General features: G+C 47.8%; 1 protein-coding gene across 3 annotated transcripts in view; it reads right to left on the bottom strand.

Annotated features, from left to right (window-relative positions):
* The window catches only part of UGGT2 (UDP-glucose glycoprotein glucosyltransferase 2), a gene marked incomplete at its 5' end in the record, with an annotated part of 753,177 nt that overhangs the window by 682,006 nt on the left and 52,803 nt on the right, over positions 1-18,368 (bottom strand). For all 3 annotated transcript variants that reach the window (XM_082245311.1, XM_082245312.1, XM_082245313.1), the window contains one exon: positions 10,620-10,716. In XM_082245311.1, coding sequence (XP_082101437.1) covers positions 10,620-10,716 — 97 coding nt within the window. The remainder of the gene's footprint in view (positions 1-10,619; positions 10,717-18,368) is intronic.

Raw genomic sequence — 18,368 nt, 5'->3', positions numbered from 1 at the left:
TGGTGACAAACTTTGGTACTTAAAAATCCCCATAGGCGACAATTTAAAAATTTCTACAGGTTGCCATCTTTGAGTTACAGAGGAGGTCTAGGGCTCAAATTATTCCCCTTGCTCTAACGATCGCGGCGATACCTCACATGTGTGGTTTGAACACCGTTTACATATGTGGGCGGGGTTTCTGTATGCATTCGCTTCTGCGCGCGAGCTAACGGGGACAGGGCGCTTTAATTTTTTTTTTTTTTTTTTTTTACTATTTATTTTATTTATTATTTTTTATTTTTACACCGTTTAAAAAAAAAAAAAAAAATTGATCATTTTTATTTCTATTAAAAGAAATGTAAATATTCCTCGTAATAGAAATAGGCACGACAGGACCTCTTTTTTGTGAGATCTGGGGTCAAAAAGTCCTCAGATCTCACAAGTACACTAAAAGATAGAAAAAAAAAAAAAAATAATAATTATAATATAAAATGAAAAAAAAAAAAAAAAAAAAGGACCTATAAACTGGTTGCTAGGCAACAACATTTTCCGTAGCTCCGGTCCTCCAAGACCATAGAGTCAAGTGAGGGCAAGCTTGCCCTCACTCGACATCCTGTCTGTGAGGATTCGGGACCGGATCGTTTTCCCCGCTGCCGGCGGGTCCGGTAAGCGGGGAAAAGGACCGGAACGCGTCGGGAGGGGGGGGGGGGGCGCCTCTTCCGCCATCCCGGAAGGGTGATCCCACGGCGAATCCGCCGCTGGGACCACCCTTATCGGAAAGCCAACCGTCCACCGTTTAAAAAAATACCAGGGTTATGGCAGCTATCTGCTACCATAACACCGGTATTTAGGTTTAAACGGACGACGTATATAAACCTTTTTGGACTTGGACATGGTGGCTGTATGAAGGGTGACAGGTACTCGGGTACTTTGTTGGGCAGGTGACAGGTACTCTGGTACTGATGAGCAGGTGGCAGGTACTCGGGTACTCCGATAGGCAGGTGACAGGTACTCGGGTACTCTGATGGGCAGGTGACAGGCAGGTGATAGGTACTGATGAGTAGTACTCACTGACTGATAGGTGATAGGTGATACTGTACTGATGGGTACTGATGATCAGTACTGATACGTGATAGGTACTGATGAGTACTGATGAGTAGTGATGGGTACTGATGAGCAGGCGGCAAGTACTTGGGTACTTCAGGCGTCAGGTACTCTGATGAGCAGGTGGAAGGTACTCGGGTACTCTGATGGGTAGGTGACAGGTACTCGGGTACTTTGAGTACCTGTCAACGGAGTACCCGTCATCAAAGTACCCGAGTACCTGTCATCAGAGTACCCGAGTACCTGTCATCAGAGTACCCGAGTACCTGTCATCAGAGTACCCGAGTACCCGTCATCAGAGTACCGGAGTACCCGTCATCAGAGTACCCGAGTACCTGTCATCAGAGTACCCGAGTACCTGTCATCAGAGTACCCGAGTACCCGTCATCAGAGTACCCGAGTACCCGTCATCAGAGTACCGGAGTACCCGTCATCAGAGTACTCGAGTACCTGTCATCAGAGTACCCGAGTACCTGTCATCAGAGTACCCGAGTACCCGTCATCAGAGTACCCGAGTACCTGTCATCAGAGTACCCGAGTACCCGTCATCAGAGTACCCGAGTACCCGTCATCAGAGTACCCGAGTACCTGTCATCAGAGTATCCGTCATCAGAGTACCCGAGTACCTGTCATCAGAGTACCCGAATACCTGTCACCAGCCCATCAGAGTACCCGAGTACCTGTCATCTGAGTACCTGATGACAGGTACTCGGGTACTTTGATGGGCTAGTGACAGGTGCTCTTTATTGGGGGGGGGGCAATCAGTGTGTTTAGGGTGCACTGTAGTTGGTAACTAGCTGTTACCACAATCTCCTCCTCACACAGGATCAGTGTGTGAGGAGGAGAACACGGTGACAGCTAGTTACCGTGTTCTCTGTTGACATTTGTGACCGGCTGTGATTGGACACAGCCGGTCACGTGGTAAAGAGCCAATTTCATTGGCTCTTTACCTAGATCGGGGATCGACTCTGTCCGAGGGACGAGCCTCGTCCCCGATCGCTGCTCTGCGCGCCCCCGGGGGCGCGCATTGCAGAGAGAACGAGCGGCTCGTGCTGGAGCCGCTCATGTGATCGGCTGTGATTGACACAGCCGATCACGTGGTAAACAGCCAATTTCTATTGGCTGTTTACCTTGATCAGTGATGGGCTATGTCCGAGGGACGAGCCTCATCCCTGATCGCGCCGCTGCGCGCCGCCGGGGGCGCGCAGTAGCAGCTAGAACGGGCCGACGTCATATGACGGCGGCCCGGATCTAGACAACCACCTTGCCGACGTCATTTTACATGACTCGGTAAGGAAGTGGTTAAAGAGAAAAAGCAAAACTTCATCTCCAACAACTTGCAACAATTAGAAGAGGCACTTCAGGAAAATTCTTTCTGGGAAATCTGGAAGAATATTTGCTCAGCAACCAGGAAAAACAACCTCCGCATCCAAAATGGAGACATATGGCTTGTTTACTTTAATAACCTCTACAAAAGATATTCCAGAAGAGGAGTTAACTGTAGGAAAAAAAAAAGACATCAAAAGACAAATGATTTGGAGGAAAAAAAATCAAGGTCTTCCAAAACCCATTAGCTGCACCAATTACACTACAAGACATAATGGAGAAAATCAAACACCTGCCAACTAAAAAAGCGAGTGGGATGGATGGAATCCTGCCTGAAATGATTAAACATGGATTCCCAGATTTACATGCTGCACTATGTAAAGTGTTCTACCTGGTCCCGAGTGCTGGTCACTACACTAGTATGGAACCAAGGCTTCATAACACCCATCCACAAGAGTGAAGACCAGTATAATCCAGACAACTACAGAGGGATATGTGTCAGCTGCACCTTAGGGAAACTATTCAACAGTATCCTCAACTTCCTGACAACACAAATGTCCTCAGCAGAAGTCAGGCAGGGTTCATACCAAACCATCGCAACACAGACCACATCTACACCCCACAGTCTCATCAAAAACTATGCCCACAATACAAAACATGGGAAGATAGTCGCCTTTTTTGTGGACTTTAAGAAGGCCTTTGACTCAGTGTGGCACCAAGGCTTGTTCTTCAAACTATTGGAAAAGTGAAGGAGGGAAAACATATGATGTCATCAAGAGTTCATATAGCGAGAATAGCTGCAGCGTAAAGGTAAATGGAAAAAGAACGTAGTTCCGGGAGGCCAGAGGAGTCAGACAGGGCTGCAGCCTAAGTCCAACCCTCTTCAACATCATCTACATCAATGAATGGGCTGCAGTTCTAGAATCCTCTCCAGCACCTGGACTGACTCCGCATGACACCAAGGTGAAGTGCCTGCTGTATGCAGATGACCTCCTACTTAGGTCACCAACAGAGAAAGGCCTACAAGACAGCCTGGAAGTGCTGAAGAAATACAGTGCCACATGGGCACTACCTATCAACTCAGAAAACAAAAATCACGGTCTTCCAATAAAAGAACACAAAGAGCCCTTAATTTACATTAAACAACCGCACTCTTGATGAAACTAACAGCTACACTTACCTCGGCCTAGAAATTACCCAAACAGGAAGTTTCAAGCCAGCCATAGAGGCACTAAAAGACAAGGAATGCAGAGCCTTCTATGCCATCAGAAGACAAATGTATCACCTAAAACCACCAGTGAGAGTCTGGCTTAGAATCTTTGATAGCGTCATCACCCTAATCCTTCTTTAATGGCAGTGAGATTTGGGGTCCTGTTCCCTACCCAGACTAATCCAAATGGGACTCAAGCCCAACAGAAATATTCCATCTAGAATTCTGCAAGTGTCTCCTCCAAGTCTATCGGAGCACCTCCAACAATGCCTGCCAGTCTGAGAGGCAGATTTCCCTTACTTCTTGCAATAATGAAGTGGGGGCTATCATTCTGGGATCCTCTACAAAACAGCAGTCCTGACTCGTACCACTATAAGGCCCTACTGACCAATAAGGAATCAGCCCAAGCCTGGTGGCCTGCAACAATTCATCAGCGCCTTGTATATCCCAAACTCCCAAAAATTTGGTCTGACAAAACTACAAATAAAAAACAATGAATTATTCCAAAAGAAAAATATGTTGGCGAATGGAGAAATTAAATAAACTCCAAGAAACTAACTGTATCAGTCACTGCAGAGAGACTACAAACTGGCCCCATACCTGGAGGTGCTACAAGAGCCCAAAGACAGACACTGAGCTTGTACAGACTGAGCGCCCACAGCCTGGAAATCGAATTAGGACAGCACAGACAGACCTAGAAGCCTAGGGAGAGCAGATTGTGCCAGCAATGTGACTAGGGGATCCTGGAGGAGAAGGACCACTTCCTGCTACAGTGTCCTAAGTACTCATCAGTGAGACACTCAACTTCCAGAGATTCTCTGTTTTCATCCCAGACTTCAATTATATAGAAGTGAAAAGGAAACTCTAAATCCTACCGGTAGAGGAGGAGCCAGTGGTAAAAAATAGCAGCACAATATGTGACAGCATGTCACAGACAGAGGGACATGAAAAACTGAGGACTTTATATTACCAATTAAACCCCCCCCCCCCCCATTACAAAAGCAACTGCTTTGGGAATGCTAAAATGTATTTGGTCCTGCCAATAAAGCTCTTTTGGAGAGAGAGAGGGAAAGAAGAGAAGGGGGGGCAAGAGCGAGAGAGAGAGAGAGAAGAGAGAGGACAGAGAGAGAGAGAGAAGAGAGAGGACAGAGAGAGAGAGAGAAGAGAGAGGACAGAGAGAGAGAGAGAGAGAGAGAGAGAGAGAGGACAGAGAGAGAGAGAGAGAGAGAGAGAGAGAGAGAGGACAGAGAGAGAGAGAGAGAGAGAGAGAGAGAGAGAGAGAGAGAGAGGACAGAGAGAGAGAGAGAGAGAGAGAGAGAAGAGAGAGGACAGAGAGAGAGAGAGAGAGAGAGAGAGAGAGAGAGAAAAGAGAGAGGACAGAGAGAGAGAGAGAGAGAGAGAGAAAAGAGAGGACAGAGAGAGAGAGAGAGAGAGAGAGAGAGAGAGAGAAAGAGAAAAGAGAGAGGACAGAGAGAGAGAGAGAGAGAAACGAGAGGACAGAGAGAGAGAGAGAGAGAAACGAGAGGACAGAGAGAGAGAGAGAAACGAGAGAGGACAGAGAGAGAGAGAAAAGAGAGGACAGAGAGAGAGAAAAGAGAGAGGACAGAGAGAGAGAGAAGAGAGAGGACAGAGAGAGAAGAGAGAGGACAGAGAGAGAGAGAAGAGAGAGGACAGAGAGAGAGAAGAGAGAGGACAGAGAGAGAGAAGAGAGAGGACAGAGAGGACAGAGAGAGAAGAGAGAGGACAGAGAGAGAAGAGAGAGGACAGAGAGAGAATTTTACAATAATATTGCAAAAGGAGGTATATGCAAGGGCCGGCAGATCAAGGTCAGGGATGACAAGGAGGACGATTGCGCGGTACTCACCTTGAACATATATCACAATGGCACCATCATGGCACAAGGCACAGATGAAAGATTAGAAGAGCTTAAACGGGTCTTCCCACAAATTAAAGATCAGGCCAAGGTCAAAAATCATGAGGAACAGATACAAAAAGACACTATGTCCAGAGAAATGACTGATGTCCCCTCACCCACTGTGCTCAGAGATTGCTTATCTCAACTCGAGAGAGACTTTATACAATTCAAAAGAACAGCTTCAGAGACAGTCAAGTGACAAAAATGTTAATTACCAGCTGAGAGAAGAGCTGAAAACACCGAAATCTGAACACGAATCTATCCTAGAAGAAATCCGATCTACAATACAACAGCTACAACAAGAAAACACGCAACTGAAGGAAGAGGTAATGACACTTAAATCACAAATGATAATTAACAACCAGGAAAGAGAATCAAAGGCTATGGTCTGTACAGACAAAGTACCCATCAGCAAACAACAAACTAGTGGAACTCATCAACTCCCAAAAATTAACATTACAAAGCCCAACAATAGCCAAGACGACTCCAATAATCCAGAAACCACAAACAATCCATCATCAAACCACAGGAACAGGCAACAAACTCCTGAAATTGTTTTAATAATAGACTCAAATGGGAAATACCTTAACACCAAACGGCTCTTCCCAGGAACAAGAGTCTCCAAAATTCACTGTTCAACAATTGAACAGGCAACAGGAGTCATCAACGACCCCTATTTCACTAACCCCAAACATATCATCATACACACAGGAACAAACAACATCCAAGATCAGCAGGAAGTTATCGTGGACAAATTATTATAACTAACAGAGACTGCACAACAAAAATTCCCACAGTCCAAAGTAATCCTGTCCTCCCTTCTTCCAAGGAGGGATATATCAAATGACATAACCCAGCAAATTAACACAGAGCTGGCAGACAAAACCTTCCATTCACCTGGCACAACATCCTCTTATAATGCCCCAACACCTCTATGACAACAAACATCTGAACAAACAAGGGGTCAGCCTCCTGGCGAGAGAATTCAAAGACATTGTTCTTGGGAGATCTCACTACCCTGAACCTGGCATAAAACATTCTCAGACAGAAACAATTACAAGACCCCAAGCCCCACCACCAACCCAATACAACACACTAAAGGGAAAAACAGGGCCACAAAGATGGCAAGAATGGAGGAAACCACCTGCCCCAGGACTAAAAAGCAGGGAAATGGAGGAGGAGGAAATAAGATCCATCCTCCTCAGCACATTATGCGATATACTGATGAGCTCAAAAAGCACAAAAGACAGAGACAACCACCCAAAATCCAGTTTGCCCCTGGAAATTTACCCATTGCAAGGTATATAACTACAAAATGTCATCTTTAGTAATTAGTAGCTGGAACATTCAGGGTCTGAATGCTTCAGCCTTCGGATCCAAAGTAAATGATCCAGACTTCATACAAAGACTACGTGAGACAGACATACAAATCCTCCTGGAAACATGGACTCGGGCACAGGACAAACCAACAGTACCTATCGGCTATAGGGAATTCTCTGTCCCCGCACAAAAGGATAAAAACATCAAACAGGGTCGCTGCTCAGGAGGAATATTAATCTGGTATAAGGAGGAGCTACATGACAACATCAATGCAATCAAAAAAGGAGAGAGCCACATCTGGATCAGAATAAGTAGCTCCATCCTGGCCTCTCAGTCGAATATCTACTTATGTGCAGCATACATTGCCCCACCAGAGTCCCCATATTTCAGACCAGATATTTAGGAGGTCCTACAAGGTGAGGTAACCCATTTCCAATCCCTGGGCCAAGTGCTCATCTTTGGAGACCTCAATGCTAGAACAGGAAGAGAAAAGGACTATACAAGTTCTGATGGCAACACGTACATACTGGGCCCTGCAAATTACGGTCACGAGTTGGTACAGATACAAAGAAACAGCCATGACAGTACAATCAACAAAAATGGAAGAAAATTGCTGAATCTGTGCCGCAGTCTGGGGCTCTATATCCTCAATGGCCGTACCAAGGGAGACTCTCTGGGAAGATACACGCTAAACTCCCATGTAGGCAGCAGTGTGGTAGACTATGCCATCACAGATATGGACCCTGGCCTCATCAATGCATTTACAGTGACCCCACAAACACACCTGTCAGACCACAACCAACTAATACTATACATTAAATCGTCAAATAAACCATCTCCAAAATTCCACCAGGCTTCTCTCAGCAACCTACCACCATCATTTAAATGGTCAAAACAGTCCGCCACAAAATACAGAGAGGTAGCTGACAGACCTGACATCAAAAAACATCTCGAAAACTTTCAAAACAACACCTATGAGGTCAGCCCACGAGGTGTGAACAAGGCAACAAAGGACTTCCATAATATACTATACACCATAGCAGAAACAGCCCAGCTGAAAAAAGCCATCTGCAAGAAAACATTCAACAAACAATCCAATAAATGGTTCGACAAAGAATGCAAAGCATTAAGGAACACCTTACGAACAGCCTCCAATAACAAACACAGAGACCCCGACAATACCGACCTAAGGATAGCCCATGGCATTCTTCAGAAACAATACAAACAAATCCTTAAAGAGAAAAAGCAAAACTTCATCTCCAACAACCTTCAACAGTTAGAAGAGGCACTTCAGGAAAATTCTTTCTGGGAAATATGGAAGAATACTGGCTCAGCACCCAGGAAAAACAACCTCCACATCCAAAATGGTGACATCTGGCTCACTTACTTTAAGAACCTCTACAAAGATATCCCAGAAGAGGAGTTAACTGCAGAACAAAAAGACCTCATCGAAAGACTACTCGATATGGAGGAAAAAGAAGTAACAGAGAAAATCCAACACCTGCAAACTAAAAAAGCCAGGGGGATGGATGGAATCCTGCCTGAAATGATTAAGCATGGCTCCCCAGACGTACATGCTGCAATATGTAAAGTGTTCAATCTGGTACTGAGTGCCGGTCACTACCCTAAAATATGGAACCAAGGCCTCATAACACCCATCCATAAGAGTGGAGACCAGTATGATCCAGCCAACTACAGAGGGATATGTGTCAGCAGCACATTAGGGAAACTATTCAACAGTATCCTCAACAAACGGATCCTCACCTTCCTGACACAACACAACGTCCTCAACAGAAGTCAGGCAGGGTTCATGCCAAACCATCGCACTACAGACCACATCTACACCCTGCACAGTCTGATCAAGAACCACGTCCACAATACAAGACATGGGAAGATATTCGCCTGTTTTGTGGACTTTAAGAAGGCCTTCGATTCAGTGTGGCACCCAGGCTTGTTCCTCAAACTATTGGAGAGCGGAATAGGAGGGAAAACATATGATGTCTTAAAGAGTTCATATACTGAGAACAGCTGCAGCGTAAAGGTGAATGGAAAAAGAACCAAACACTTCCAACAGGCCCGGGGAGTCAGACAGGGCTGCAGTCTAAGTCCAACTCTCTTCAACATCTACATCAATGAACTGGCTGCAGCTCTAGAATCCTCTCCAGCACCTGGACTGACTCTGCATGACACCGAGGTGAAGTTCCTTCTGTATGCAGATGACCTCCTACTTCTGTCACCAACAGAGAAAGGCCTACAAGATGGCCTGGAGGTGCTGGAGAAATACAGTGCCACATGGGCACTACCCATCAACCCAAAAATCATGGTCTTCCAAAGAAAGAACACAAAGAGCCCTTCATTTACACTAAACAGCCGCACTCTTGATGAAACTAACAGCTACACTTACCTCGGCTTAGAAATCAACCAATCAGGAAGTTTCAAGCCAGCCATAGAAGCACTAAAAGACAAGGCATGCAGAGCCTTCTATGCCATCAGGAGACAGCTGTATCAGCTAAAACCCCCAGTGAGAGTCTGGCTTAGAATCTTTGATAGCGTCATCACCCCAATCCTTCTTTACGGCAGTGAGATTTGGGGTCCTGTCACCTACCCAGACCAATCCAAATGGGACTCAAGCCAGACAGAAATATTCCATCTGGAATTCTGCAAGCACCTCCTCCAAGTCCACCGGAGCACCTCTAACAGTGCCTGCCGGTCTGAGCTGGGCAGATTTCCCTTACTTCTTGCAATATAGAAGAGGGCGCTATCATTCTGGGATCATCTACAAAAAAGCAGTCCTGACTCGTACCATCATAAGGCCCTACTGACCAATAAGAACCAGCCCAAGCCTGGCGGTCTGCAACAACTCATCAGCGCCTTGTCTATCCCAATCTCCCAACAGTCGGGCCTGACAAAATCCCAAATAAAAAACATAAATTATTCCGAAGAAAAATATGTTGAAGAATGGAGAAATGAAATAACAAACTCCAAGAAACTAACTGTTTACCAGTCACTGCAGAGAGACTACAAACTGGCCCCATACCTGGAGGTGCTACAAGAGCCCAAAGACAGACAGACTCTGAGCCTGTACAGACTGAGTGCCCACAGCCTGGAAATGGAATTAGGACAGCACAGACAAACCTATAAGCCCAGGGAGAGCAGATTGTGCCAGCAGTGTGACCAGGGGGTCCCGGAGGACGAGGACCACTTCCTGCTACAGTGCCCTAAGTACTCATCAGTGAGGGACACGCACTTCCAGAGACTCTCCGCTCTCATCCCGGACTTCGATTCTATAGAAGAGAAGAGGAAACTCCAAATCCTACTGGGAGAAGAGGAGCCAATGGTGAGAATAGCTGCACAATATGTGACAGCGTGTCACAGACTGAGAGGGACATGAAAAACTGAGGACTTAAAAATCCTTTACATAGACTCACCCCCCCATTCCCCATTACCCCCCCCCCCCCCCAAAAACCAAACTGCTTTGGCAATGCTAAAATGTATTTGGTCATGCCAATAAAGCTTATTTGAATTGAGAAGAGAGAGGACAGAGAGAGAAGAGAGAGGACAGAGAGAGAGAGAGAGAAGAGAGAGGACAGATAGAGAGAGAAGAAGAGAGGACAGATAGAGAGAGAAGAAGAGAGGACAGAGAGAGAAGAAGAGAGGACAGAGAGAGAGAGAAGAGAGGACAGAGGAGAGGGAGATCTGAAGTTATTGTAGAATAACTAAACCATTTAACTTCTTTATTGTTCTAGCTTCAGATAGACCACATACCTGCAGCTTGAGTATCATCCATTGCTTTATACTCTGTGTCTTTAATAGCAAGTTCTACACCATATCCGGATAGGTTAATTTTCCTTGAACTTGGCGTCTAATATTGACAAAAAAAATAAATAATATTTTTCTTTAATAAAAAATGAATACTAAAAGCAAGCACTTTATGTTAATATGTTAAAATGTATAAAATAATCTCATTAAATATATGCAGTGTTTGACAGAAAATAAGTCATCAGTGACTTCCAAAAATGAATAATATGTCAAAACAATCATTTCGTCTACAGCAGTGGTCTCAAGCGGGGTTTGGCCACTAGGAGGGGCTGGGTGTTTTATTTATTCTTTTTTACTGCATCTAGCATCTTGCTTCTGTAGGTGGCAATATACACAATTGGTGATGATCTGGCAACTCAGTTACATGGCACAGCAGTGGAAATAGAACATAAGCATTTATAACACTTACAGGAAGCAGAAAGCCAGAGGGTTGGGTGCTGTGTATCAATGAACACAGAGAAAAGCATATCCAGAAGAATAATGCACTAAATCCTAGACTGCGATATTAAAGCGATAATAATCAAAGAACTAATTTTTCCCATAATTCATTTACATAAATTGTATATTATGCCTTTGTACATTTGTCTTTTTGAAAAGAAAATCCTCTAAGTACGTCTTTACTGCAACACTGTTGCGTGGTCACATGATCTTTCCCTGTTTTTTTAGAAACTGCAGTGAAAGCATCCTTGGCAGGGCCTTTTTTTTACTGATGTATGCTACATGTATCTACAGGTCCCTCTCAAAAAAACGGAATTTTTGTAAAATCTTACCTGTAAAATTCCTTTCTCTGAGTCCTCCGACAGTCGCCGCCCACTTCATATTCATCACCAATGGGGTTATGTCCTTTATTCCGTAGGAGTAGCTAGGCAATAGAATATGTTAGTACAAAGACTTTTAACATATCCCACCCCCAGGGGGGTGGTCCCCTCAGTACATAACCCTCCACTTCCTGTATCCAACTCAGTTTCAGTGGAATAGCAGTAGAGAGTACATCAAAACCCCAAAAGAGGGGCGGGGGCGGCGACTGTCGGAGGACTCAGAGAAAGGAATTTTACAGGTAAGATTTTACAAAAATTCCGTTTTCTCTTACGTCCTCCGACAGTCGCCGCCCACTTCATATTCATCACCAATGGGGATGTCACAAAGCAGTGTAAACATGAGGGGTGGGAAGAACGCAGCCGCGCCCAAGGCAACGCCGTCTCCCCATCAGAGAAAGGAACCTTACCAAAGGAAGGAAACCAGTTGGGCATAAGAACAAAACACTCGCTCAACAGGAGCAAGAAAACCCAGGGAAAAAACAAATATCCCAAAAAGCCAAAGAACCCGTAACAAGGGCTCTAGGGAACTGCCGCACTAAGAACCTTGCGGCCAAAGGAAGCATCAGCCGATGCCTGAACATCTACTCTGTAGAATATCGTGAAAGTGTGTACGGTCGACCAAGTCGCCGCCTTACACACCTGGGCCACAGAGGCCCCATGACGACAGGCCCAAGACGTACTCAGAGATCTGGTAGAGTGCGCCTTCACAGGTACAGGGGGAACTTTCCCCTTCAAAGCATAGGCCTGATCAATGGTCTGTCTGATCCATTCGGCGATTGTAGAAGCCGACGCCGCCATGCCCTTCCGAGGACCTTCCGGAAGGACAAACAAGGCATCCGACTTGCGAAAAGACTCAGTCGATTTGAGATGGACTCTAATCGCCCGGACAACATCCAAGGAGTGAAGCAACACCTCCGTCGGATGCTTCGGCTTCGCGCAAAGCGAAGGTAGGACAATGTCCTCATTGAGATGAAAGTCCGAAACCCTTTTTGGAAGAAAAGAAGGGTTAGGTCGCAAGACCACCTTGTCCAAATGCACAACCAGATACAGAGACTTGCAGGACAAGGCTGCCAGCCCCGACACTCGACGAGCCGAGGTGATAGCCACCAAAAAGGCGACCTTCTTGGATAACAAAGACAGCGAGATCTCCCTGATCCTTTCAAAAGGAGCACGCTGCAATACTGATAGAACTAGATTCAAGTCCCAAGGGGGAAGAGGGTCCCTCCTAGGAGGGATCAGATGACGTACCCCCTGCACAAAAGTGCTAACCAAAGAATCAGATGCCACAGGCCGTTGAAAAAGAACGGCCAAAGCAGACACCTGACCCTTGATCGTGGCCAGCACCAGACGCTGGTCAACACCCGTCTGAAGGAAGGGCAACACCCTAGACACCGAATAAGTGTCAGGAGAGAAACCCCTGGATTCGCACCAGGCAAAATACGCCTTCCAAGTACAGTAATAAACCTTCCCCGAGGAAGACTTCCTCGCATTTATTAAGGTGTGAATGACCTCAGGGGAAAGACCCCTGTTCTTCAGGACCTCGGTTTCAACAGCCAGGCCGTCAAAGCCAGCGACTGTAAAGCAGGATGGAAGATCGGTGCTTGCGACAGAAGATCTTCTCGAAGAGGCAGACGCCACGGGGCGTCGATTGCCAGATTTACGAGGTCTGCGTACCAGGACCGGCGAGGCCAGTCCGGTGCCACAAGAATCACCGTGGTCGGTTCCGCGAAGGAACCTGGACAGCAATTGAATCGGTGGGAACGCATACATCAGTTGGTACTGAAGCCACGGGGCAACCAACGCGTCCGACGCGTCTGCCCGAGGATCGCGCGTCCTTGCCACAAACCGTGGTACTGTGTTGTTCAGACGAGACGCGAGCAGGTCTACCTCCGGGAAGACCCCACCTCGCGCACAACATCTGGAAGACAGCCGGGTGAAGGGACCATTCCCCCTGGTCCAGGGTCTGGCGGCTCAGATAAACCGCCTGCCAAATTTCCACCCCCGGAATGTGAACTGCCGATATTGCCGGGACATGCGTCTCGGCCCAAGACAGAATCGCGGCCACTTCACGAGCCGCCCGGGCACTCCTGGTGCCCCCTTGGTGATTGATGTAAGCCACCGCCGTGGCATTGTCCGTCTGCACCCGAACCGGGTAGCCGTGAAGATTGTCCGTCCAACGACGAAGACAGAGGAGTATCGCTCGCAGTTCCAGAACGTTGATCGGAAGGGAGGATTCCTCCCTCGACCAAACACACTGGGCGGACAGAACGCCCAGAACACCACCCCAGCCAGACAGGCTGGCGTCCGTGGTGATCACCGACCATGAAAGGGGACGAAAAGACTTGCCCCCCGATACTGAGGGGGATTGAAGCCACCACAGAAGATCCCTTCTGGTCTGAGAACTCAATGACATCTGGAGATCCAGAGACTGCGGACGCCCGTCCCACTTGGACAATATCTCCGCTTGGAGATCCCGTGTGTGAAACTGGGCGAAGGGAAATCGCCTCGAAAGCCGAGACCATCAATCCCAGACACCGCATGCACGTCCGAATGGACGGAGATGGAACGTCCCTGAGGGACCTGACTGCCTCCTGAAGAGCTGCGAGTTTTTCTTCCGGCAGGAAGACCTACGCCTGGACAGAGTCCAGAATCATACCCAGGTAAGAAATCCGAACCTATGGGCACAATGTCGACTTTGGAAAATTGATCGTCCAACCAAACTCCTACAGAGTCTGCAACGTGACGGACAGATCCTTCTCCAGACTCTGGCTGGTCGCAGACCGAACCAGAATATCGTCCAGATACCCCAGAACCGAAATGCCCTGGGCCCTCAACAAAGCCAGAACCGGTGCCAGCACTTTGGTGAACACCCTCGGAGCCGAGGCGAGACCAAAAGGCAACGCCACAAATTGGTAATGATCTTCCGCTATGGCGAATCGAAGGTACCTCTGGTGACCCTCGAAAATCGGGATGTGAAGATACGCATCCTTCAAGTCGATGGAAGCCATGAACTCCCCCGGAACCAGGGCAGCCACCACCGACCGCAGGGATTCCATGCGGAACTTGCGCACCCGCACAAAGCGGTTCAGCGCCTTCAAGTCCAGAATCGGACGCACCTTGCCCTCCTTCCTGGGCACGGTGAGCAGATTGGAATAGAACCCTCGAAATCTGTCCCGATGAGGCACCGGGACCACCACTCCCTGAGCCCTCAGGTCCTGCACCGCTAGATGCAGGTCCCGCAAACGCTCCGGGGATAACAGAAGACTTGAGGGAAAAAATCTGCTCTCCGGCCGAGAGAGAAACTCTATCTAGTAGCCAGATCGAACGATTTCCTGTGAATTGGGTGAGGGCACCCCTTCAGGCCGCACCGTTGTGGGCCGCAGAACCGGATTGGCCGGACTTTTGCTTACCTGCCCACGGCTTCTGGCGGGAGCCTCGACCCATGGACGGCTGCCCCAAAGTGTGACCGAAAGGCACGAAAGGACCCCTGAGGGGGCCGAAAGAAGGCATTCTTTTTTCCAGGAGCCGTCTTAGTCTCGTGGGATTGAGGTAAGAGCGTGCTCTTACCCCCCGTGACCCCTTTAATTAGGGCATCCAGGGATTCGCCAAAAAGGCGAGAACCATCAAAAGGCAGATTGGCCAAGGTCTTACGTGAAGATTGATCCACAGACCAACACTTCAACCAAACCGGGCGGCGAGATAACACCGCCACACTGTGTACACGTGCAGCCAACGGAACCATATCCAGGTCCGCATCACACAAATACATGACACCCTGGTGGATTTGATCCACCATATCCAAAGTCGCCTGGGGGGCAGAATCAGCCACCAGGACACGCCTAAGCACCTGCGTCCACCTCGCGACCGCCTGGGCCGCCATAAGTGAAGCAAATAAAGCTTTCAACATAGAACCCATAATAGAACAGGAACGACGGGCAAGGGACTCCATCCTCTTGTCCGTGGCATCCCGGAACACCGGGGTGTCTTCAGCAGGAATCGCAGTGGACTTGTTCAAAACTGCTAACGCATGGTCCACCGGATGGGGGACACACCAACGCCCATCAGTAGCGGGCGTAAAAAGATAGCGCAGCTTAAACCTACTTGGTACAGCAAAAGGTTTGCGTATATTACGCCATCGTTCTTTCACAGCGCGCTGAAAATCATCAGTGCATGGAAACATCTGCGATGATTTGCGCCTTTTCTGCGTCCCATAAGCCGCCAAGGCAGCTGGAGGACATGCGTCCTCCTCCAAACGCAGAGTTTGCTTGATAGAAGCAACCAATTTGAATGCAAGCTCTTCAGACGAGCCAGGGGGAGAATTATCAACCCCCTCTACCTCAGCCTCCATTTCTGACCCTATAAGGTCCAGGGAGGAACGAGACCCCGATAAGGAGATCTCTGCCACAGCAGCCCCAGTACCATCACCCTCTGAATCAGAGGAAATTGAAACTCTGGGCCTTTTAGAGGATTGAGCAGCCACCAGCATTTGCACCTGAGTCGCAAGGCTAGCCACAATCGCAGCCAAATCCCCCCCGGGGGGGAAACCGCAGTCCCCCGGCTTCCCACTAAATTGGCAGGAAACTAGCATTCCTGAGAATCCATGCCCCTGTAGTAGCAAAAATAAATGGGTGACCGCCCCTTTAAGAGAGCGCTGCGATCGTAGCCCACTCACACTAAGCACCCCACACAAGGGACCCCCACAGGGACAAGTATACCAAGGTAGGATACAGGGAATAGAGAGAAATGAACCTGTAGAGATCGGTGCTGCTGCTGCTGCCTGCGGTGCTCCTGAAGGAAAGAAAGTGCTGGCATACAGGGCGCTCTATTAAAGCCTATGGAGGCTACAAGAAAATGGCCGCCATGCATGTAAAACATGCGGCCGGAGCGATCGCAGCCAAAATGGCGCCGTTTTGGCGCCGAAACCGCCGCTCCCACACCCCATAAGGGTGAAGTAAAACACACCATCTGCCCAAAAAAGGAACATGGTAAACCGCCGCAGCGGCGCTGTAATGTGCCCCAAGCATGAGAAACTCAAGCCCCACAGCACACAGCCGTTCACACAGACAGAAAACTGACACAGAGTGCAGCCAGCCCCCCCTCCTGCAGCCCACAGCATGCAATGTGAGAGATAGGGAAAACGTAATAGTGTGAACACAGGGCAAGGTACACAGTCCCAGACTGACACCCCCCAGACAGACAGGTCCCCACATAAATGCACTTACCTCTTACATGGCGTGGGGGACCCGCACAGGCGAACAAACCGCTGCACATAAGGCAGGGAGAGTCGCATCCAGGACGCATCAGAAGGTGGGTTGAGAAACCGCACAGCGTCCGGTGAGGTAGCCACCTCACCTAGCATCCCTGCACGGAACAGGGATGGGTCGTTCAGATAACTCAGGAGCGATACCTGACTGAACGCTCGATGGCGGGCTGAGAAACCACTGACCCACAGCCTGCTACCAGGGGGGTCAGCCCGAGACGCAGCCCGCATGATCCTCTTCTTCCGAAGAACTAACTAACGCTGGTAAAATAACAGCTAACAAGAAAGAGAGAAAAAACTCAAATAAAATCCAAAGAAAGGAAAGAGAGCTGAGACAAGGTGCCCCAGCACAGAAACTTCCAGCTACTCCTGACAGCTAGACAAATGAAACTGAGTTGGATACAGGAAGTGGAGGGTTATGTACTGAGGGGACCACCCCCCTGGGGGTGGGATATGTTAAAAGTCTTTGTACTAACATATTCTATTGCCTAGCTACTCCTACGGAATAAAGGACATAACCCCATTGGTGATGAATATGAAGTGGGCGGCGACTGTCGGAGGACGTAAGAGAAATTAGCATATTGTGATAAAGTTCATTATTTTCTGTAATGTACTGATAAACATTAGACTTTCATATATTTTAGATTCATTACACACAACTGAAGTAGTGCAAGCCTTTTATTGTTTTAATATTGATGATTTTGGCATACAGCTCATAAAAACCCCAAATTCCTATCTCAAAAAATTAGCATATCATGAAAAGGTTCTCTAAACGAGCTATTAACCTAATCATCTGAATCAACTAATTAACTCTAAACACCTGCAAAAGATTCCTGGGGCTTTTAAAAACTCCCAGCCTGGTTCATTACTCAAAACCGCAATCATGGGTAAGACTGCCGACCTGACTGCTGTCCAGAAGGCCATCATTGACACCCTCAAGCAAGAGGGTAAGACACTGAAATAAATTTCTGAACGAATAGGCTGTTCCCAGAGTGCTGTATCAAGGCACCTCAGTGGCAAGTCAGTGGGAAGTCTGTGGGAAGGAAAAGGTGTGGCAGAAAACGCTGCACAACGAGAAGAGGTGACCGGACCCTGAGGAAGACTGGGGAGAGGGAAATGCCAAAATGCCTGAAGTCCAGTGTCACAGTCAGTGATGGTCTGGGGTGCCTTGTCAGCTGCTGGTGTTGGTCCACTGTGTTTTATCAAGGGCAGGGTCAATGCAGCTAGCTATCAGGAGATTTTGGAGCACTTCATGCTTCTATCTGCTGAAAAGCTTTATGGAGATGAAGATTTCATTTTTCAGCACGACCTGGCACCTGCTCACAGTGCCAAAACCACTGGTAAATGGTTTACTGACCATGGTATTACTGTGCTCAATTGGCCTGCCAACTCTCCTGACCTGAACCCCATAGAGAATCTGTGGGATGTTGTGAAGAGAAAGTTGAGAGACGCAAGACCCAACACTCTGGATGAGCTCAAGGCCGCTATCGAAGCATCCTGGGCCTCCATAACACCTCAGCAGTGCCACAGGCTGATTGCCTCCATGCCACGCCGCATTGAAGTAGTCATTTCTGCAAAAGGATTCCCGACCAAGTATTGAGTGCATAACTGAACATA

Source organism: Pelophylax lessonae (assembly GCF_965119305.1).
Source record: "Pelophylax lessonae genome assembly, chromosome: 2".
NCBI classification, from domain to species: Eukaryota; Metazoa; Chordata; class Amphibia; order Anura; family Ranidae; genus Pelophylax; species Pelophylax lessonae.
The sequence above is the reverse complement of the archived record's forward strand: the minus strand, read 5'-3'. Positions and strand labels throughout refer to the sequence as shown.